At 46.1% G+C, this 23,405-nt stretch overlaps 1 protein-coding gene and 1 long non-coding RNA gene across 15 annotated transcripts in view; one reads left to right on the plus strand and one right to left on the minus strand.

Moving 5' to 3' along the window:
* Positions 1–650: 650 nt before the first annotated feature.
* LOC109363716 (uncharacterized) lies at positions 651–6,990 on the minus strand. 3 transcript variants are annotated; one of them, XR_002109518.3, is made up of 5 exons: positions 6,581–6,990; positions 5,701–5,874; positions 4,035–4,328; positions 2,715–2,821; positions 651–2,014 (listed from the first exon to the last, which is right to left on the minus strand). It is a non-coding gene; the product is annotated as an uncharacterized LOC109363716 (long non-coding RNA). The 3 variants fall into 3 exon arrangements; XR_014880181.1 differs by lacking the exon at positions 651–2,014 and having other exon boundaries at positions 2,044–2,821; XR_014880182.1 differs by lacking the exons at positions 651–2,014; positions 4,035–4,328 and having other exon boundaries at positions 2,044–2,821; positions 6,581–6,989.
* Positions 6,991–7,508: 518 nt separating this feature from the next.
* Positions 7,509–23,405, plus strand: part of RFX2 (regulatory factor X2) — a 55,142-nt gene continuing 39,245 nt past the window's right edge. For 5 of the 12 annotated variants that reach the window (XM_085211852.1, XM_085211857.1, XM_085211858.1 and 2 more), the window contains exons 1-2: positions 7,535–7,668; positions 17,952–18,443. In XM_085211852.1, the coding sequence (XP_085067978.1) occupies positions 18,365–18,443 (79 nt within the window). In that variant the 5' untranslated portion in view covers positions 7,535–7,668; positions 17,952–18,364. Of the gene's footprint in view, positions 7,669–7,698; positions 7,857–17,951; positions 18,444–23,405 lie in introns of those variants that run through there. The other 7 variants (XM_085211849.1, XM_085211851.1, XM_085211855.1 and 4 more) reach the window with 5 other exon arrangements.

Consider the following 23,405-nt stretch of genomic DNA (forward strand, 5'->3'; position numbering starts at 1 on the left):
CAGCAGTCACACATACTGCTGTGTCAGAATAGAAATGGAGAAAATAACTCTACCTGTAAGGAAAGAAAAAGCTGATGAAAGTGTAACATCTTCAGCCAGAAGCTGTCTGTTATTAATATTAAGCTAGAAAAAAACAACGTAAAAAACAAATCCTTTTCTATTTTGCCAGCATAGCTGCCTTCACACAAGACCTTTTTAGAAGTGGTAGTAACAGCTTAGGGGTAGGGATTTTTCAGTTTTGTTTTGGGCATTTCTTTTCTGCAGTCCCAGCGAATGCTGCTGCACTGACTAAACAGTAACATAAACGAGATGCTCATTGACCTCACCCTCCAACAAAGCACCTCTCCTTAGTGGCTCCTCTATCCTTTGGGTGAGGAAGCTGTTGTTGACACACTCCAGGAACCACCTGGGTTTTTTATGACCTGCTTCCTGACTGTTCCTTTTAAAAGGCTTGTCTCTGCCCACTGCAGCACTCCAGCTGTGGGAGCCATCCCACCGTATCTGTGTGATCCCAACAGGGTTGTGGCCCTGCAACTGCACACCTATCTCTAACTCACCATGTTTATTTCCTGTATTAATACACACAGGCTTCAGAAATGTACCCCAGTGCATAGACTTTCTAGAAAGGGTTTGTGAGATTTCTTCTTTCCTTACATACACGTGTCTGAGGTGACTCCACTTAAGCCCTGCTTTGTTGATATTCTGTTTCATTCCTGCCATATCACCCCACTGACCCTGTCTGTCACTCCCTCCCAGGATTGCTGGTTTTTCTCTTCTAACCTGTCTGTAGTTGTATGGAAAAGTGAGAGAGTCATTTATACTCCTTGCAACAGAAAGGAATTTCCATGTTTTACAGAAGGGAATTTCCCTGCTAGAATCTTATGCCAGAACTATTCAGTCACTGGGAGTTTAATTACTTCAGTGTTGCCTCCATACAGAAGCTGTGTTGACACACTGTATTGATTCAGTTATATCAATATGACAGTCTTTGGGCACATCCAAGCTTTGGACCCATCCTCTCCCAGTTCCTGTGGGTTGAGGAGGCACCTCTCCATGCTGGGTGTGGCACACAGACCCATATCAGCCAAGGCAGCAGAACTGCTCTTTCCATGGCAGTACACAATGCCCGGGATTTCCAGCCAGACACAGCCAAACCAAGCAGGTAAAACTCCAGATAAATACTGAGTTCCTTAATTCTGCTGAAAGGAAATTTCTGGGGTCAGAGAACATTTGGATTTCTGCCCATGCTAAAAAATTAGTAACGGCTGGGGGAAGACACGAGGTTGAGACCAGCAACTTGCTCAGAGTACGGCTCAAATCCACTGGCCTTCTGGGCTCACTCAGACCAGCAGCCACCTCTCTAAGCAGAGCACAGTGCACACAGGTAACCAGGGATTGCATGCTGCCTCCAGCCTTACAGCGCTGTGCATTTTGCTGCAAACGGTTGTGAAACTTGCTGCCACTCAGTGGAAATTCATAAAGGGCAAAGGGAAGGGCTGGATGTCCTTTCTTTCTCTCATCTTTAGGCTCACCTGTTTTCTCCCAGTTTAGATAAGGCTGAAAGGAAAGCAGCAGTGCTGTGATGAGCTTGCATGACAGGACTGTGCTGTAATATTAGAAGAAGTGCAGCCCTGAATTCACTTTCTTTCTGAAGAAACACGTAGGCAGTGTGTTGGCACACAACGATGTGCATTCTGGTGCCATTGGGAAATTCCAGGATGGCGTCGGAAAATCAACTCTTAACAGATTTGTTTTTTTAAGTCCAGCCAAAAGCACAGAAGAGAGCCTTTATTTGACCAGCAGCAAATTGAGAAATTGATGATGCAGAAGACAACACACCCGGGGCTATGATTTGAGCAGGCACTCACTCAGCAGAATCAGCACGCAGCACTGCTCCAGACGTGGCAGCTCTGTGCAGGAAAGGCCGTAGTTCCACTTTGCTGTCAGTCACTTGAAGGGGTTTCCCCAGGATATCTGCATGGAGATTTACTCTGTTCTCAAGCTGAGCAGCCACCTGCCCACAAAAATAGAACTCGTTCCATTTGCATCACAAGTTAAAATCACTGATAAGTTAAATTTTTCACTGATGTTATATACATATATACATACTAAAAAAACTGATTAGCTTGGACAATCTTCTTAGCTTGCATTGGATGATGCTATCTATGCTTTGGTAAAACAGATAGATGGAGCCACCAGTTCAGGCTCCTCATATTTCACATCAGGTGTGCAGAGATTACTCAGCAATAAAATCTGACACTGATGGGTGAACTTGACACAGACAGCTTTCTGATAGTGAAGGGCTGCGTGGGTTTGATGTCTGATGGGTAATGACAAGGATTCTCCCCATTAGAACTGGCTGAACACGAGCAAACAATTTTTTTTCTTTTTTTTTTCTTTTTAAGAAAAAAAGAAGATTTTGTTGTTGTTGTTGTTCTTGATCTCCTGAGAAAGTTTTCATTTTCTCAGTAAAACAAGGCAATAATTTCATTTGTATTTCATTATCAGCTACCAAAACTGTATTTTTCACAGATAAGGAAGGATCACATGAAATTTGCATGGCTTTTATTGTCATAAAAAGACTATTTTCGGTCAGAATTTCCTTTCAGTCAAACTAATTCAAACAGTCCCTTTGTGCAGTGATTATGAGACAGGGTTTAACTGTGTTCCAGCTGCCCTCCTGTGGGTAGAAGATAACTGCAGCAAACGTGTACCTCACCACCAGGCCTTGTTTCTTCTCTTTCTTCACCCACAGCTTTCTTACAACAAGGCTCATTCAGCAGATCCACCTTGGTACTGTCCAGTTTGAAAGGGATGAGATCTGGCATATGCAACAGGAGCAAGAAAGAAGGGAAAATTAATTCCAGGGACCAGCTCGACACAACAAATGACAGACAGGTCCTAATTAAAAATAGCAACCCTATGATTATTATCCAGCCTCCCAGAATGGAGCTGGCTAACTTCCAGAAGGTTGTGTGCTAGGCATTATTAAGCATTTTAGGCTACTGCTGGGAGGATGAGACAGAGAACCTCTGCTTTGGATTTCATAGAATAATTGACACTTCTGAAAGCATAAGAACATAACAAAATGTTCTACACGTGTCTTGCAGAGGTGCAGATTCCACACAAGACATAAAACAGAAGAGAAACCTGCTCTAAAAGCTGAAGTGATAACAGATCTGCAGCAACACATTGCAGGCAGAACTGAGCTGGGCAGGACTGCAGGTGCCTCTTAAGGATTTCGTTAAGCTCTTAATAAATTTGAGCAGTGATCCAAAGTAAACATAATGCAATTCAATATGACCAAATGCAAAGTACCCTGCTTAAGCAGGAATAAGCAACTATGTTACTGCAGGAAGAGAAACAACTACCTACATCTACCTAGCATCTCTGTAGGACAGACCTAGATTTTTCTTAGCAAAAGATGCAGAAAGCAAGAGAACTGGGGAGAAGAGAGAGAGCAATCCTCAAACACATCAGGTGCTATAAAGAAAAAGATGGCTCCCATTTCCCATATGAGCAGAACAACAGGGAGGAACTTACTGCAACAAGTGAGAATTAGACTGGAAATGGGGAGGGGGGACATTGCCCAGCTTGCACACTGACTAAGGAGAGGCTGGGACATCGTTGGTTAAGATGCAAGACTTTAAGAGAAGGTAAGAGTGAAACCTGTCAGGTGAAACGTAGGTAAAGGTGCTCCTGCTTTTTGTTGATTTATAAGTGTATCAGATGATTTCTCACAAACTGGACATTTTCTATTTTACTGTTTATTAATCAATGACACCTTCATGTAAAAGTTTCCTTTTAAATAACCTTGCTTTAAGGACTACAGTTCTTTGAAAGAAAAGTGAATTATTTTTCTTTTAACTTCTGAATATTGCAACCAGGATGCCTTTGAGGCTCACACACACAACACTGTCCTGTGAATTTTCCAACCTACTGAAAACTAACTTCAACCCTGTGATCAGATGCAAACCCAAAAGCCTTCCACATTCCTGCAACATTCAACCTCTCTGATTTATATTCTCACTCACTTTCAATCTCTTTCTCCCCTTTTTCCAGTAACGCTGTTCCTGATATGTTAGGTAACAACACCAATAATCCTGTGGGTTTGGAGCTGGCTGTGTTATTGGAGTCTCCATGGGTACAAATTCCACGCACTTCCTTGGCTGAGGCTCTGACATACTTTTCAGAAAACGTTACAGAAAAAATCATCATGAAACCCTTTCTTCCATGTCAGTGTGATGCTTCTCCTTGCTCCTGTTAACATGTCTGATGGAGATTTTTCTCAGCCATTGAGAAGAGCATGCAGAGATTTCACTGTGTTTCTCCGAGAGAAAAAGAAAAAGAAAGCAAAACTCAGAAGTTTTCTGTCATATTTTATAAATATGCTGTTTTCCTTGGCAGCACCTGCTTTCAAAAACTGTTCAAAGACTGAGCATGTATCAGTTTTCATTATGCAGGGCTTACTGCTGGAACTAAAATAAATGGGATAGGAAGCAGGGAGCAGAGTTCTTCCCTCTCTATTCCAAAGCTCTTATAAGCTCGGGTCTGTGCTGCACTCCTTGGTGATTTTAACCTTGAGAGAAGGATGCAGAACTGGGTGAGCAGGGCGTGACAGCTCTGAAGCAGGCAGGTTAACACACACTCCTGCTCTACTTGCCTGCAGTAAGAGGCAGGACATATCCCTGCTCCAGTTATACTTCTGTTAATAATTTCTTACTTAGGAGTAAAACTGCACCAAAACTTAAGCACAAAGCCAGGATCAGGGTCATCACCATCATCACCATGATCTTTTTGTTGCAAAAATAAACCTTTTAGAATATAAACTTGTCACCTATTACTAATGCAAGGTGACAATGATTAAAAGTTTCACATTACTAGCAATGTGTTACTTTCACCATCTCTTTCTTAGGGACAGACACAAAACAGTGTGCACGTAATGACAGGAAACAAGAGAATTTGTTTCTTCTTTGCAGAACGTCTGGCACAAGATGGGCCAGCAGGAGCTGGGGTACTTGCTGCTAGTCCATATTCATTTCCAAGGGAATTGCTTTAACTACCTGGAAAGGTTTGTACACACTGATTTGTTTTTATAGGAATCTGTATCCAGGCTACCATCACCACCCAGCAGAGGAAGAACGTGAGGTGCAGTACCAAACGTTCTTTTTCTTTCCCAGTATGACAGAATAAAGCTCACAGTCATGGGCACATTTCAGTCTGCATGCATTCAGGACACCTGCTGCTGTGGCAGAGGCAAGGACTTCATGTCAAGACTTAAAAATGTATGCCTGAGGCTACAAATACCCTCTTAGTAGAGCAAACTCAGGTCTCTCCTGGTCATTTTCCTCTTCTGGGGAGGGATTTCAAAGAAACAGCACCTGATGAGTTCTGCTGAATTGTTTCCAGGAGGGCACAGAGGATATGCTTGCAAACATCTATTAGCATACGTGTAGAGGAGACATTCATTTACAGGCACAAACAAGAGTAACAAGGTTGCTGCACCTTTTGCAATTCTCATCCAGGGACCATAGGTTTTGTGTCTGTCACTGCCAATAACATAAAAATACTAGTTACATCTTCCAACCACGGACAGACACTGATGTGGTACACGGTTTTCTCCAGTATAGTATACTAAAGCCCAGCAATGCCAATCACGTGCAAATGGCTATCTGAGCGGTGACAGGACAGCAAATTTACCTGCTCAAGGCGGGCACTGCGAGCTGTTCTCAGTTATTGCAGCCAGTAGATGGCTCCTCAGTACACTCTTTAGCTCCGTGCTCAGCAGAGACTTCCAACTATGCAGCAGCTCAGCCCGAGCCAAGCGTTCTGTAGACTGCTCCATAGCTGGTTCTTTAAAACTTGTGACAAACACTGCATCAAGAAACATTTGTTGTTAAATAGATAACTTGGTGTGGCGTGACAAATTATGCTGTTCCTAGCCTTATCCAACACATCCCCCAGGTCTAACTTCAAGCACTCCAATCATATTATTCCACCCACAAAAGAAATGCAGCCCTTTCTGGGGTGAGAAATGGAAGCTGTGCAACTGCATGGCGCGATGCTGCACAACAATTTGCTTTTATTTCTAAAGAATTTGCATTAAAACAGGATTCCTGCTCCCTGTCTGCATCAGCTGCCTGTATTCCACTCCAATCCATAATCCTCTGTTTGTTATTTGTGACTTCACAATTGGTCGCTATGGGAACGATTTTGATGTCATGGAGAATTATTAGTTCAGGTAGGGAGAAATCAGCAGCAGAAGCAAACGAACTCTTAGGAAACAAAGGACCTGTTTACATGCAAATGTTGCTGTGCGGAAGGGCGAGGGAACAGAAATGCAGCTAATTCAAGGAGTCTGCTTCCAGCTTTTTGCCAGTTACCCACAAGCCAATAGGAACTTTTCAATATTTAACATAGGGGAAAAAAAAAAAAAAAATAGTAATAACAGAGCTTGCTGGATCACCAGTTTGTGTGATGCATCCACAGTATAAACCACAGGTTCACCTTGTGCCATGCCAAGGGTAGATGACAGTGTGTGCTTTGGGGGAGAATGGGGATGCCCCTCCTCACCACTTACTTTCCCATGGTCCCCACTGCAGGGCTGGTGCTGCTGTCTTTACATGGCAGAGATGGGTCTGTGCTCTCCCTGCACCCGTCATCCTGCTCCACCAGGCAGCCCCTCAGTCACCTCAGTGCCAACCTCATCCCAGTCACCTCATCTTGTCCCCATCACCACAGTGTCCCAATTCTTACCCCACTGCCTCAGCCCCAGTTCACCCCCAATCACCTCATCTCGCCATTACCTCAGTGCCACTTTGTCCCTTCACTACACCAGCATTTCACCCCAGTGGTCCATAACCACCTCAGTGCACATCTTGTTTGCCAGCTCAGCTCTGCATTGTCCCCACCACCTCATTTATCCCAGCTCAGCCCCATGTTGTCATCATTATCTCAACCCCATCTCACCCCCGTCACCTCAGCCCCACACAGCCCCTGTCCCCACTCCTTCACCCCCAGTCCATCCCCCCTCACCTCAGCCCCACACTGCCCTCGCTCTCTCAGCTCCATCTTGTCACCTCAATCTCCCCACTCAGTTCATCCCCATATCAGTCCCTCTACCTCAGCTCCATCACCTCAGTCTCATCACTTTATCGTCCTCTTTCACTCTCATTACCCACAATCACCTTAACACCCATCCTGGCCTCACCACGTCTCCCCCCATCTTGTCCCCATCACCCCGGCCCCACATCGCGCCCTTTTCCCGCCCGCCTCACAGCGCCTCTCACTCACTCACTCACTCTCTCCACCTCCCTCCCCCTCACCCTCCCGCCTCCCGCCGAAGCGCCAAAGCGCCCGCCAACTCTCAGCCCCGCCCACCCCCCTCCACCATTGGCTGATCCTCAGAACATCCCGCCTTCCTTTTGATCGACAGCCTTTAAGCCAACCAGCGGCGGCGCCGAACCGGCCACGCCCTCTCCCCCCTCAGCGGAGCGGGCGGGGCCGGGCGGTGACGCGCGGGGAGAGGGTAGCAACAGTTGCCTCGAGACCCGGCGCGAGGCGCCATAGTGACCGTAGCCCTGGAGACTGTTCCTTGCCAACGGGAGCGGCGCGCAGCCCCGGCGGCCGGAGCGCAGCGCGACCCGCTGAACCCGGCGGGGAGGGCAGGTGAGAGGAGCCGGTCGGATCTCGGAGCCGTTTGAAGCTTTTTTTTTTTTTTTTTTTTTTTTTTTTTAAACTCTCAGAGAGAGGCGGTGGAACGGAACGGGACGGGCCGGGCTGTGGGGCGTCCCGCTGCTGAGGGGACGCGGAGCGGGGCGGCTGAGCGGGGCGAGGCCTCGGCCGGGCGCTGTGAGGTGAGGGCGCAGCTCGAGCCGCCCGCCGGGCCCCGCTGCCCTCAGGGAAAGTTCCGGGGCAGAGTGGGGGTTTGGGGTTTGAGGGGTTGGTTGTGCGGTGTTCCGGAGGTGACAACTTCTACCCGCTTGGCTTTGGGAGTTATTGACGGATTTGTTGGTTTGGTTTTTAATTTATCGGGTTCTTTGATTGTAAGGTCGTGTTGTAAACGTTAGAGCTCCGAAAAACGGAGCAAACGTCCCGGAACCGAAGGAGTTTTTTTGTAGGAATCTGGCGAACATGAGAAGAAACGGAACGCTGTGAGGGTGCGGTGGGAACCGGGGCGGGGAGGGAGCAGCGCCGGACCCGGCTGAGCCGCTCCTCCCGCCCTGCCGACACCGCCCGGCTCGTCCCGCCGTGTGAATACAGCACGTTGTGCCACCGGAGCCGCTTCCTCCCCCCTCCCCGAGCGGGGCTGTGTGTGTCTGTGCGCCTGTTTCCAGCGTGAGTTCCTGCGTTGGGATTCGATCTTTCTTTGACTTAGGGATGAAAGTGATTGTTTTCTTGGGTTTGTTTTTGGAGGAAGCAAACCGTACTTATCGAAGCGGGGTAAAGTATGACTTCGAAAAACGCTTTTTTTGTTCCTTAAAGTGGCCACGCGCAGCTTCAGAGCCATTGGTTGGCCAAGGTTTTCTCATCTGTTCCAACCCAAACTTTTTGACTCTCAGCTACAAACCCTTGGAGAGCGCAGAGCCACTGCTGACATGGGGTGGGGAAAGAAAGAAAACAGAAATCTATCAAAATGTAAAGCTGGCTTGTTCTGCTGTGAGGCTCATTCTATGAGTGAGAGACAAATTCTTTACTATGAGAGTGGTGAGGTGCTGGAACAGCTGTCCAGAAAGGCTATGGATGCCCTGTCCATCCCTGGAGGTGTTCAAGGCCAAGTTGGATGGAGCTTTGGGCAGCCTGGGCTGGTATTAAATGGGAAGTTTGGTGGCCCTATATGCAGCAGGGGGGTTGGAGATTTGTGATCCTTCCAATTCTGTGATTCTGCTCGATTTTACTTCCTGCAGTGGTTTGCTTGAGTTCAAGATGAAACCATCTCCTCGTAGGACTGAGCTATGAGGTCAGACGCTGACATTAGTGCTGGGATAGGGGGCTTCCACAGAGGCTTTGTTGTTTCATTTTGAAAATCATATTTAAAAAAAAGGAAAAAAGAAGCTGTCATCTTAGCACTCGATATCGCTGTCCCGAGGGGTATGATGTTAGTTTGAATCTTGCTGGGCACCTTACATTTTGCCTTGAGGTGCATGGGGTTGTGAGTGTGCTCTGCTTTTTGTTTTAAGCCTTGAGAGTTTGGGTTCTCAAAACTGTTTCTGTACAGCAGGGTTTGGGAATGTCAGTCTTTCCAGAAGGAACTTGGGATCCTTGTGTAAGTGCAGGATCTTGGCCTGAAGGGCAAAAACACATGCAAAAGTGAGGACTGACAGCTGCAATTTCTTTGTCCCTACTTGCCTTCTGCATAATGGGAAAAATACCAGTGAATCCAAGAGTGCTGATAAGGAGCATCCAGTGCTACAGAGGAACGCCAGGTCTGTCAAACTTCCCAGTGGTTCCCATAGGCACTCCCTGCTTTGCATTTCCCGCTGTGCCATTTACATCTCATGAATTCCTCTTGTGGCACCATGTCCCTGTCCTGGGGCCCTGTGTGCCAGCCCTGTTTGCTGTGGAAGAGCCCAAGAGCACGAAATCCCAAGGCTGGGCAGCAGGGACACAGACTGCTGGAGAGGAGGAAACAAATGGCGTGGCTGTGGCTACAGCCCAGGGCAGCAAATCCATCCTCACCCTGCAGTCTGCCCTCTCTAAGGACGTTTTGTATGTTTGTCACATAGGTTTGCAAGGCTGGCGTGCAGGTCAAGGTGCAGCCTCACAGAGTGACCTGGGACAGTGCAGCAGGGTGGGAGGGAAGGGGCTCCCATGCTAAGACTTGAACTGAGTGAGGTCTGGAGAGTCAGCGTTAACTTGTGTGTTAGATAGGTATCTGTGTGCGTGTGTACTTGCATGATGGGACAGCAGAAATACACTTCTTGTATCCTTTTGCTTGTGTGAGTAAGAAATGGTAATTGAAGGGTGTAATTTATGAAGACGTGAGCAGCTATTGCCTCCAATGGCACTGACAGATGCTGTGTGTCCTTGCTGTCTGTTGGGGTAAATTAGAATCATGGCACTGTTTGTGCTGGAAGAGACCCTAAAGCACCCCCCATCCCCAACCCTTGCTGTGGGCTGCTTGCCCCCCACTAGATCAGGCTGCCCTGGACCCCATCCAACCTGGCCTTGGGTGTCCCATCCCAGGAGGTGCCCATAGCTTCTCTGGACAGCCTCACTACCCTCATGATGAGGAATTTCTTCCTAATATCTTCCTAATATCTTGTCTAAGCATACTTTCTTGTGATTCAAAGCCACTATCTTGTCCTGTCACTGCACCCCCGATAATGATTCCTCCCCAGCTTTCCTGTAGCCCCTTTTAGGCCACAGAAGGCTGCAATGAGGCCTCCCTGGAGCCTTCTCCACCCTGAATGCCTCCAGCCCTCAGCCTGGCTCGACAGCAGAGATGCTCAGAGGCTGCAGCATCTCTCCTCCTGCACCCGCTCCATCAGCTCCACGTCCTTCTTGTGCTTCCTCAGTGGAGAGCATTCAGCATTTAGGTGCCACTAAAAGTCAGTCCTGCACTTGTTGCCATTCCTACACCTTTTCTGACAAAATGTCTTCAGAGCTGACATCAGTTTAAAGCCTCAGTCAGCACAGCTTTTCCTGGCTCCATCAAAGTGAAATAGATGGCGCCAGTCATTGTCTTTAAATAGTCTCATACTTGTAACACCTCGGAGCATTGACAGCTGTTAAGTTGAATCAGAACATGGTTTTGCTTTTAATACAGGCCTATAAACAAAGCTGATTTAACGTATTTAGCATACTTCCCCCGTTCTGTTTTAATGCTCTAAATCTATGTGCATCCTGCGGTGTGCACAGTCACAGAACAGGGAGGGCAGTGCTGATTCAACAGGCTTATCTTACAGCCGCCTGCTCAGCCAAACTTTCTGTTGGAGAAGGCCGAGTTATATTTAAACCCGTTTCCCCCTTTCCCTCCCATGAAACAAATGCCAGCACTGCTACCGCCAGACACCGGGCAGCTGCAGCCTGAGCTGTGGGCCTGAGCACTGTGTGTGCAGCCCTGAGGTGTGGGGTTGTGTTTCTCCTGTTTGAAATGCACACGGGCTTTCTTTCTGCGATCCGTGCTCTGAGAGGAGGTGGTTTGTTTTGTTTGTGCTGGCAGTGCTTTATTCCTGTGTTCAAACATTCACAAATCCACCTTATTGTCTAAGAATGTGCTGGCTTGCTCGTGGTGGGCTGTCTCTGTCTAAGTAATGTGTGAACTAATTATGCCATAACTATATAAATAGATGAAAATGTATTCAGCACAAGCCACGTACCTCTTGATACACTGAGCAAAGAGGAATCCTTTTGTAAGGGTACTACTTCCAAACAATCACTTTCCATAGCACAGATAGCATGGAGATACGTCAGTGCACATTGTTAGGCAAAGTCTTTCCAAATAAAAAGAAGGAAACCAGCACCTTCAGCGTTGGGCCAAGTATTTATGAATGACAGCCACGTTTGTGATACAATGTGCATCATTCAGCTGACTTGTTAAAACAGTGTTTGGTGTGGACGTGTAACTTCATGTCAGTGATTGAAAGTCTTCCTCACCCAATGAGATCCAGCTTGCTTATCATTCCAGGTGTGGGCAGCATCCATCCAGCACTGCATTTACAGGGAAAATTCTGAAGTGCACGAGAAGCGAAGCTTCTTCCCAAAGAGAGCTCTATGAACTGTTTTGGTTTATTAGTCTGATGTTACACAGGACTTAAGAGCTGTAGAAGTGCCAGATGAAGGCATTGGAAAAGCAGATCAAAGGCGATTGCTGAGTGTGCTTTTCCTCTAAGTGAGATTTCTATTAGAAAATTAAGAATTTCTTTTTCAGAGTTTAACAAACGCCAAAGAAGTCCCAGTGTGGTACAAATGTGTCCTAGTGGCAAAGCTGTGAAAGAAATTGGCAACTGCCAATTTGTTGCTGTTGCTTTCAAAGAAAAAGTGGTCACAGGATGCTGTGCCAGTGATGACTGCACAAAGCAAATACAAAATAGAGTCCGCTTCTTTGTGTTCTTGTCACGAATCAATACTCTGCTGGAGGAAGTCCTCAACAAGAAGGAAAGTTGCACTGACTGGACCTGCACCCTGTGCTCATGCACCACTTTGTCCATCAGTGTGTGTTGAAACAATCCAGGCTCCACAGATGGCTTTGTCTCTCTGAGGTGGTTCTTCTCTGGCTTCACAGCACGTGGGTGTCTGTGCACGCTGGGAAGCCTGGTGTTTACCTGTCCTCTGTGGCTCAGCAACTTCTCATCCTATCTTTGGGGTGTTTAGACTTTCCAAAAGAAAATAATGATTGGTAGGAATGCCTGGAGGGGAGGATGTCTGAATTCTTCACCCCTTTTAGGGAGGACTCCTGGGTAGTCAAAACCTGAAACGCAGTGAGTGCAGGAGGTACAGGTGCTGCTGTGCGTGCTGCCAACCCTGAGGTGCGTCCAGCAGTGGCTCTGTGTGGGCTCAGCTCTCCTGTTTGGGGGCAGTTCTGCTGAAGGAACATCAGGGGAAGGAGAGAAAAACAAAAAAGAAGAGCAAGTGGAGTGACTACAAGCAAACAGCCTTCTAACTGCCAGCTGGTTAGTTGTTTTTAGACTATTCTTTAGTATTAGCCTAAGATCCCATTGCCACCGCGACAACCCTGCAACAATTCTGGATAATTTCTGGCTCACCACCTAACACTGGTCAAACATTCAACTTTTGGGGGAATGTGTTAGTTATCTGACTTCTTCTAATCCATATTGAGTGTGGGATGCTGGCAGTTCAGCAGGTTTTGGAAGCAGCCTCCTGCTGACAGGTAACATCCTTCATGTGCTGGGAAAGGCAGCGTTTTAGTAACACTCTGTAAGTGCTGTAACCTCAGTGCTCTGTGCATGGATACATTTCTTCTTCCTCTTCCCTCCTCCCCCCCCCCCAGCTCTCTTGGAAGGCACAGTCAGAAACCAATCTGAAATCCTTCTCTGGGATGTGATACGTGGGGGTAGACGTGAGTGCATATGGACTGGTTCTACTTTATAGGCAGTCTGTGCATTTAGGTAAAATATTTTATGTGGTGTTTATTCCTACACCCTCTTCCCCCTGAAGAAGATGAAATGTGGATCTTCTCAAATATTCAGTACTTTAAATCGTGGGAGGAAATATTTCTTTAACAGGTACAGATCATGAGAGAAATAATGGCTTCTGGTCACCAGGCTGATCTTCACAGCTTACCTCTTCCCAGGAGATATTCATTCTCTACAACATGAGCTCCTCTCACCTGATGAGAGGAGCAGCCCCTGACCTGGGCTGGGTGCTCTAAAGCAGCACTGCTCCTGCTCATGGTTTGGCCTTCTGGTGCTATAGATGTTAGATGCTGTAGGAACACCTCCTACAATAGTTTACACCCTGACCAGGAGATGTTTACAGGATGGGAGCCTCAGCAGGCAGTTAAAGAACCAGGACTTTGTCGTGCTGATAAATTTACATATTTACATTTCAGAGCGTTGTCTTGTGTGCTGTGACCATTAGATAATGACTGCTTCAAATTATACTGGAGCACCAAAAATGCTTTTTGATATCTGGTTTGGACACTTTTGTTCTTCCCAATCTAGACACTGGTTAGAATGCTTTTTAAAACAAAACAAAGCATACTCAACACTGCTGTAGCATTTAATAAATTGTGTGCTCCTAAAGGTTTACCTGAGCACTGAAATTTTGTGTCAGTCCCGTATTTAACCTGGCTTAAGGAAGATGGAACCGAGTAGCAGTAACTTCTTTCAGACTTATTCTCCATTATCAGTTAAAAACCATTCATGTTTGAGCTGTTACAATCTGAGAACATGTTATCCAAGCTCTGTGCAGGAGTACAGCAGGGCTGGTGTCTGCCCCAAGGAGTTTCCACTGGAAGGCAGAGCAAGGATTGCCTTCTAACCAGGATGGGGGTTAATGATTTCATGCTGGCAGCACGCTTTGCCGTCCCAGCAACCTTCCTGCAGTCCCTGTCCAAGACATTCCAGTGCTGTGCCTCATCCACTGCCTGCTGCGTAATCCTCTGGATTGTTGGGGGAACGGCTGTAGCCACAGCCTTTGGTTACCAGGGAAAAGCTTGATGTGTCTTCAAGGGCCTTCAGAACGCGAACGTCTTTGGGCTGGCTCAGCTACAGAGCTCTGCTGGATGGGATCAGCATCCCTGAGAGGAAACCTCCCCTCACCTTCAGGGAGGAATGAGCTGCTGTGTTACAGTCACAGACTCTGTTATTGGTGCTTAGTACATAAACTGCAAATCCACGTTTGGGAGGTGATTTGTAGGAGACAGTGTCCTGGTTCTTTGTGGCCCACAAGGTCAGAGGATGCTCATTGGTGGCCAGGCATTGCCCCTTTTTTTTTGTTGCCACGTTTTCGTGGCTGATTGCAGCAAAGCAGGGGATGTCTCTCATACACACGCTGTGGACCGGGCTCATTTCTGCACTGATTTCATGGATGCAATCACCTGTAAAATCCCAATGCGATGTATTGTAGTGCTCAGGAGTTCTTAAGTCCCCTGTGGTTGCTCAGTAGGGAAACATGTTTTGTCTTTAGCTCCACAGGTAGCATGCCTTCATAGCTCATTAGTAAAAAAGTGCTAATCATCACTACTTTAATGAGGACTGAAAAGAAGAGATTTTAATATCAAAACATCTGAGGATGTCTGTCAACAGAATGTATGTGTTCATTCAGACCCAGGGCTATATCTGTAGCTCTCTGAGGAGAGGTATGCGTATGTTTGTATCCATATTTATATATATATATATATATGTTATGATGCAGTGTAGTTGCAGAGTACAGCACGCCAAAGGATGCTTCTTCCACATTTGTCCCCAGACCCAGTCCTTGCTGGGTCTCCCAGGGAGCTGTGCCACCTCGAGCTCCCCTGCAGGACCATGGCACGTCTCTGATCTACAGCTCCCATCTTCTGCTCCAGGCTCTGCATCTAGCAGTACTTCTGAGCCTGTTTGGGAAACCTTGCTTTGATTGCTCTGTGCTTTCATTTCCATGTTTCAGAAGGGAAAAACTCAATACCTGTCTTTTTCTGGCTGGTAAAGATGCTGAAAGCATGCTCAGAGACACGTTCTGGGCAGGAGGAACTGGAGGAGAGGACGGGACGTAGAAATTCTTTACTTTGAGAGATGCTTGTGGGGGAAAAGAATGATTGGAGAAGCTTTTGCTGAAGTGCCTCAAGCATAGTGATTCTTCAGCCTGCTTTACAATCCAGCTGAACACAAGTAGTCAAAAAGTGAACGTTTCAACAATAACATTCGGTAGCTCAAACTACAGGAGAGGTAAAACCGTTGTTCGGTGTCATTTTGTTTGCAGCGTCTGATGAGCAACACCAAATAGTTTCAGTGACACTCCCTCTGATTGCACATTTTAAGAGACTATTTATGCTGTGGGTTGAATTTTTCCAGCTGTATTCTAACCTCTTGTCCTTAACACTTGAGTCCTATTCTTAAGTGCCGCAAAATTACTGAATTAATAGATCATACATTGCATTTCTTATTCATGTTCCCTGAAGAATTACTTAATACTTTGGTGAAGAGTCTCTTATTATTCTATTATTAAGGAATTTTTGTCATAGCTTTCCTTTTGGCAGCTATTTGGTTCAACTTGCATTCTGATGTTGGAACATTACACAGTGTGAATGCATCTTCTGATTCCTCACTGCTTTCTTTATATATGAGGACTGAATTACACGGCCTAAACATTATGCAATGCTTTTGTTGGAGAGAAGGGAATTGGGTATGGATATATTTTTACTTTACACTTCTGGCTTATTGCCATCCTGGATTAATAGTGAACTGAAAGTTGGGAAGGAATGACAGCTGGTGGCCTCCGTGAAATTTTTGTACTTTTTCCTTTTTCTATGAAAAAGGTATTTATAAAAAAGGATTTATGGAAATCAGTAGCTTGTAGCAGAAAGTTAAGATAAGGGTTGAACCTGCTTTCTCTTCTCTGGAAGCATCCGTCTCCCCCAAATCAGCAGTAGCATGTGCTGATGGATGGAAAGTGCAGGATCAGTTACAGAAGGTATGCAGTAACGGGGTCCCATAATGGCTTAGCAGGGCAGGATTTTCATTCTGCAGTCTGACCTGCCCTCCACCCCCCAGCAGTCTTACTCAGCTGGGCACAGGGAGTTGGCTCTGCAATTCCTTTGGGACAAAGCGTGCTGAAAACCTGCTTTGGAAGGTAAAGTCATCTCTGTACTGATGCCATTTCATGAGTTTATATCAACAGCGAGTGTTTTATCATTGCAGAAGCACAAACAAAACTCTCACTGGGACACACGTGTGCACAGTTGCAGGAGATCAAGGCTGCAAACATGATTCGGTTTTTTGTTCCCTGCAAGGGGAGACAAGCATCGTTGCTGTAGCTTTAAGAAAGATGCAGTGTTTTTTGGTGAAATTAATGCAAACGGCTTGGAGTGTTCCTTGAGTCTGTTTTTTGAATTGTCTCTCTGAACATCACATGAAATGAGAAAAACTGAGCTTTCTCTTTTGGAAGAGTGAACCTGGAAATTCAGGCTGAACAAAATCTGCTTTTTTGCCTTTGAAATAGGCAGATGGGATCACATAACAAATCACTTGCTGATGTTTATTTTGACTGAAATCTGATGTCAAGTAGCATCCCAAGCAAATATTTAAGAATAAAATACCATATTGCTGACTTACAACTCTGTTGCTGTTAGTTTAAACTAACTATGGTTATAAAATCCCTCGTATTGGCATGGGTTCTGTCACAGAACAGTCATTGTTTGTATATAGTATTTCAAGCCCGTTGTGTTTTCTGCTATTACGTTAATGGAAAGCATGTTTTGACATCTCCCCTTAGCTCATTGACTAAGCTGCCTAGATTTGGAATTCCATCTGGCTTCAGTGAGGGAGTTCTTCCCTCTATTCCCCACCCGAATCCCAGTACGCAACTGAGCCAGAAAAGGTTAACTGCTTTTTAAGGCAACAAATCATTCTGCTTTTACAATTGGCGGTGCAAGGGCCTTGCTGGCTACCTGCTGCACTGAGGCTCTGGAGGTATTGCAAGCTTTTTTAAAACCCTTCAACTTGTTTGAAGCACGTTTGTCTTGTAAATACCTTCAGATCATGGCCCGTGAGAGACCTATGACTCAGGGAGTACGAAAGGGTCAAGTATGGATGTTGTAGAAGCCCCAGCCTGATGCTCTGAGTAACAGAATGAACTGGTGTTTCATTTGACAGTGCCAAAGCCCATCTGTAATTAATGCTCCCCAACCTGTCCTCTCCCCTCCCACCTCTTTTTTTGCTGCTCTTTGTCTCGTTGGGGATGAATGCTGCAAACAGAAAGACTAACGTGAGATCAGTGTTAGCACATATTTTCTGATTTTCCTTAAAGAGTGGTTTATGGAATTCAGTTAATGAAGGGAAAATCGATGGAGAACTGAAATGGGTCAATAGCCAAACAATTCCTAATTTGGAAAGGAGAAAAAAAAAAAAAAGGAAACTGCTCAATACTGCTGAAAGCTGTGAGTGCTGACTGCCTCCTCTGATGCTTTTTAAGCTGCACAGCTCAGACAGGAGAATGAGGTTGAGGTGATTTAATCAAGCCACCTGTGCAATCTTTCCTATTGAAAAACTCCACTGAAAGCTTAATAGCCCACAGAGAGGAGTAGGATCTTGGCTCTTAATGCTTCAGCCTGAGCTCCCTCTTCTTCACTTAATGACAAACCTTCATTGTTCTTTTCATCAGAACATAGGAAAAGTTGTTGCTGAAGACTCAATGGAATTCACTATTTTTTAGCCACGTGCTTTTTGAAAAAAAAAACAAAAAAAAAAAACAAAAAACCAAGGCTGGGGTGGGTGTGTTACTGGATAGCTCTGGAGCACTTCAATCTGCAGTACTGAACTTGGGCTTCTGCACGCTTTGTCTTCCAGGCAACATCCCTGCAACTTCTCGATTGCTCCAGGCAAAAGCAGCTGCTCCTGCTTTATCCAGCTCTGATACAGAAGTCTCTTAAGTCAGTTGTGGTGTCTGTGAGGGAGGTTGGCCTTGCTTGGAACAATAACAAGTTTTGTTGATCCTTGAACTGTTAACTGGGCTCTGTGTGACTTAGCCAACATCTGGCCAGCCCAGGCAGCTCCACATTCCCTCAGGACCAGCAGAAGAGCCCCAGTTTCTCTCCCCGTGGCAACTGCATTCGGTTTGAAGAACTGAGATCTGTATAGCTTGCTGAAAGGGGACGGAGAGTGTGCAGGCAAGGGCTCAGGTGGGCGCAGGCAAGGGCTGCTGCCTGGGTTTGGTGACAGTGGCACAGCACAGACCCTCAGCCCCAGCTGAGCATCTCCCTATGGAACAGAGCCTCAGCAAGACGTTGCCATTTGAAACATGGACAAGAATAAGAAGGTGTCCCAACTGCGGTGCTTATGGTCAGTAACTTCTGTTTGTCAGCTCAATCCAGCACCACCTGCAATCTCCCAGGAGAAGGCGGTGATGTTTGGGGTATTGCTTCTCACTCTGCCTCTCGTGCTCCTCCTTCAAATGCTGCACTGTGTACAATATGCTCCTCTGTGAGATGCTGTTGGTGTTTTTAACTGAGGAAGTATTCCTAGAAAACATTTTTCTTTGCTAATGTCACTGCACCTTTTTTGCTGGTGTTTGCTGTGCTGATTATTTGGCCTTGGGAATGTTGTACTCTCTTCTCGGCTGCTGACAGCTTTCCTTTTCAGAGCAGATGGATCTGTTTCTTCACCTCTGTATAATTTAGATACTATTGACAGTTTAAGGAATATTATTTTGCAGAGTAACTGTCCTTGCATTAGACTGCAAATTAATGAACTCTTCCATATTTCCGTCTGCAAATTACGAAGCTGTTGCATGAAGTTTACTATTAAAAAACTGTAGGAACTGCAGTTTAGTTTTCAATTTGTATCAAAACCGGCAGCCCTTTCAGTGGGTGTGTTTCAGAAATGAAATGATGGCTGATTTTGGTTCAAATGTGCTGTGACATTAGGTTACTTTCTTTAAATAGAGGGGGGGGAAAAAGCAATTATTGCTTCTCTTAATTCTGTAATAAGGCAAAGCCATGTATAAAGAAATTTGTTTTAATACTTGAAAGGTTTTGTCATCCTCAGCTGTAGGCCACTGTTGTTGTTTTTAAGTGCATTCCCAGCTCAGGAAATGTCTCATAGTTTGAAGAACAAACATTTTCTGTCAGGCCTCTATTAAAGGAAAGATTTAACTTGAAAACTTCAGTTAAAATAGTGACATAAATCAATAGGGTGCTCTCAGAAAGCAGCTACTACTTTCTTTGTTTGGAACGAGGGAATTTGAAGTATGATACCGAGAGGTACCCCTGTTTCAATCCTGCCTTGGGGCGAGAGTGTAGGAATCCTCAGCTGACAACACCGCATGGCTCAGCCTCGTGCATTGCTCACCAGCTCTATTTGTGCTGCAGTGAGGCCTTCGTTCCCCAGAGGAGGATCTCAAATCAGGCCCTGCCCCACGCATGGCTTCCTTTTGCAGCCTGGTGGTGCATGGATGTGCCAACTCTGTGCCAGCTCTGCACCGTCCCGCGTGGGCTCTGCTCCAGCAGTGCCCAGTCCCTAAGCAGTGGCATTCCTTGCATGCCTTCCTGTTTGTATCTCAGCTACACAACATCTAATTACGCTGCTACACAACAGCCAGCCAGCAAATTAACATTATAATGGATCTTAAGGTTTAGTAATTACTCAGAAATGTCACCGGGCTCAGAGTGCTGTGCATCCAGCTCAGCAGCTGTGCGCAGTCAGCTCTGGCTTGCCTTGCCCTTGTCTTGCAGGTGAGAACTTCTGCACATCCATTCTTCTTGAGGTGTTGCTGTCACAGAATCACAGAATGGCCAGGGTTGGAAGGGACCCCAAAGATCACGAATCTCCAACCCCCCTGGCACAGGCAGGGCCACCAACCTCCACATTGAATACTAGACCAGGCTGCCAGGGCCCCATCCAACCTGGCCTTGAGCACCTCTAAGATGGGGCATCCACAGCCTCTCTGGGCAGCCTGTTCCAGCACCTCACCACACCTTCCTTTGCTATAAAGGATCCTGGTTATTACCATGCAGGAGTGTCACCTAAGTTTTAAACCAGGCTCCTGAGCAGTTGGTGTATCAGCACTGATGTGTGGTAAGGAACAAGGCCTCAAAGGGAGGTGCAAGACCTTGAGCAGTCCTGTGTACACCGAGGCTTCAAACATTGCTGTGAGAGGGCCTTACTGCACTGCTCAGGCTGGCCATACACGTGGAGCACTTTAAATATTTATCATAGCTAGGGAGAAGACAGTGAAAGTAACACTTCTTTTGGTTCAGGAGCAGTTCCACTGTTTTGTACTGCTGCATTTCTCCTGTATGTGCACAGGAGGAGCAGGGAGGAGCTGCACTTGGGGGTTGTGGATGGAGGCATGAGCTGGTGTTTGTGCATGGACTTGGGAGATGTCCTAGGCAGGGATGAAAGAAACTTGTACAAAGAAGAACAGGAGTTTTTATCTCCTATTGCTTGGTTTTTACTAGCTCACTTATTAACGTAGCATATTCCTACAATAAATCTGTTCAGTCATAGTTTACTGCTTTTCAAATATGAGCCACTTACATCTAAATTGCTGTGTAATATGGAAAGTGACTGCCGTGGTACCGGTGTCCTCCAGGAGCAGTTACCCTGTTTTGTTACATCAGTGCTTACTGTTTACTATAAAGTTATATGGTTGACTTGTAGGAATATGTTGCCAAATTTTTTTGCAGACCTGAAGTATCTCTGCAGCTTCTACACACTGGCAACTGCTGCTTTCTTTTGACCTGACTGGCTGCAGTGTTTGCATGACTTCCCTTTGGGCGCTAACCTGAACTTTGGAGTCCTGGTGCAGGCAGCACAGAGCAGCATCTCTTCCCCAGGCTGCCTGCATTTCCCTGCACAGCAAACTGAGCACTGAGCTCCCAAGGGAGGGCACTTGGGGTAGGTGGTTAAATGCCAGGTGCTGGAAATCCTATGCATCCAAAGCAGCTGTGTTTGAGAGCATCCTGCAGGGCTGAGAAACCTGGGGGTGTTCAACTCTTATGTGGCTTTGACCCCACTTCCAGCTGTGTCCAGTCAGCATTTGCTTTGCAGAGAGAAAAGCTTGGGAACTGAGGTTGCTGCCTTTTGATAAAAAGGGGAAAGGAATGAAATAATAGTTAATACTTAATGCATATGAGCAGCACGGCTGCTCGGGTTGCCTAGCAGCCTGGAGCCAAGCAGCACAATGAAAAGGCCTCACTGGGTGAGCCTGCAGTCTTGTGCCTCTGTTTGCGGGTGGAATCTGACCCTCACAGCTTTTGGGGAGGGGGAGGAGATGGTGGAATTTGCCACTAATGGATATTTTAGCTCGGGATCATCACTATCTGTTCCCCCCTCATATGGTTTTCCTTTTCAGTTTTTCAAGTGTAACTCAGAAAGCTTTAGCCAAAGGGAGGTGTTAAAGTTTTGTGCGGTTTCTGGAGATGAAACGGGCAAAAATCTCTCAAAGCTGTTTTCCTTCTATTTGAGACTGTATCGCCAGCAGTCTGCAGAACATTGCCATTTCGGGGTCTCTTCAATGTACTGCTCAGCACAGGCAGTAAATGCTATATAGACTGGAAATAGCTCCTGCCGTCACACTTAACTCTCCTAGCATTGCTCTCGTTTTTGCAAGAAGAGGATGTGGGTTTTATTTTCTGGAAAGCAAAAAATAGAAGGATTCTTAGGGAGGGTAAAGAAAAAAAAGGAAGGAGAGGGTTCAGATGGTATTTGATTGTGAATACACTCGAGGTCAGAAATGCCCTAAAATAAGGGTGTGTTAAAAACCACTAGGAGATACAAATGAGGAAGGCTGACTGTTCAAATAATGGCTTGCTGAAATTGGGTTCTTTGTGCTTTTTCAGTAGAAGTCAGAAAGCTGGAAGCTTCTTCCTGTACGGTACAGCTCTGTGGGAGTAACAGGACTCCAGCAACTGAGCTGCGAACCCCCACCAGCATCCTCACTTGTGATAAGAGGTGTCAGCTCTCAGTGTTAATGCATTTTCCTCATCCCAGCGGTAACTTTTTAGCATATTAAAGGCAGGAATGAGGGCACTTAGCAGAAAGAAATGGAAAGAGAAAAGTCTTGGGCTTAATTTGCCCATCTTAATAGGGAGTAAGAACAGTGGCTCTTTCATGGCTGCAGGTCTTGCATCTGAGCTGATAGGTCTGGGCTGATGCCAGCAAAGGCATTGCTCGGGTAGCTTTGGTAGAAGGATTCTTGGCATTGAGTGAGACCAGAACTATCAGGAGGCTGGGGGCAGAGCTGTTCCTCTGAGCCAGGAGCATCTGTGGAAGCCCTTTCCTTGGCCAAATGTTGCAGAGATAAAGCATCTTTTGACCATATTTCATTTTAAACTGTATTTCACGCAGCTTGGAGTCTTCAGTGCTGAGGTCTACCATAAGGTAGGATAGCAGTAGGGAGTTTGAGGTAACTTTTTTGTGCAATGAGCACAAATGCTTCCACTTCACCTCAGATAGCTGCAAACTGTGTGCTTTTTATTCCTCTGCTGGGGAGACTCTTCATGTTCTGGCATTTCTTAGTTTTCAGTTGTCATTTTAAAGGTGCCAGGCTATGCTCAGCTCCTGGCTCTCACACAAGTCTTTCTTCTCATCCCAGAAATATCCCAAAATGTTCCCAGGGTTCCCGTTTGGAGGACGAGAGGCCTGTGAGATGGAGGTGCAAGCAATCAAGTGCTAGAAGGCCAGGCGCTTGGGAGACTGAAGTCAGCAGTAGTTTGAAAAGCAAATCTTTAAATAAAGAACAGAACTGTTGAAACACCTTATGTAAAACGTACCCTATACTGTGACTTCTTGAGATCTAGTGGTTGAGTGATTTCAGATTTTCATGGCATCTGCCTTGGAGAGGTGAGTGCCGTAGTGCAGTGCTGTTGCAGTGCCCTGGAAGACCATGCCAGGAGTAGATAAATGATCGTGCTACAGAGGGAGTGCTGAGAGCGCCCTGCACTTGGAAGCCACCAGCTGCAGTGATGAGCCTTGTTGGTAGGCACTGTGAAGGTGAGCTGATGCGATGTCAGTGCCTAAGCTGAGATTTGAAGGTTAAAGGGACAAATTCTGCCCAAATTCTGCTCCTGTTGAATTAGCAAGCTTGTGACAGCAGCGTATGGCCTTAGGGATGATTAGCAAGCACAGCAGAACTTTTATGTTTTGGATTGTAGCACTGTGCCCAGGACAATGGCCCCTTTCCACCAGCCCAATAGAAGCCAGCCTCTATTCTTCACTTCCATAGAGAGAGAGCTCTCGCTTAAAATCCTGTGAGATTTTATAAATCTTTGCTTATGGTTCATTGCCTCAAAAAGAAGGGAA

The sequence above is a fragment of the Meleagris gallopavo genome, chromosome 30 (assembly GCF_905368555.1).
Source record: "Meleagris gallopavo chromosome 30, MGAL_WU_HG_1.1, whole genome shotgun sequence".
In the NCBI taxonomy this organism is placed as follows: Eukaryota; Metazoa; Chordata; class Aves; order Galliformes; family Phasianidae; genus Meleagris; species Meleagris gallopavo.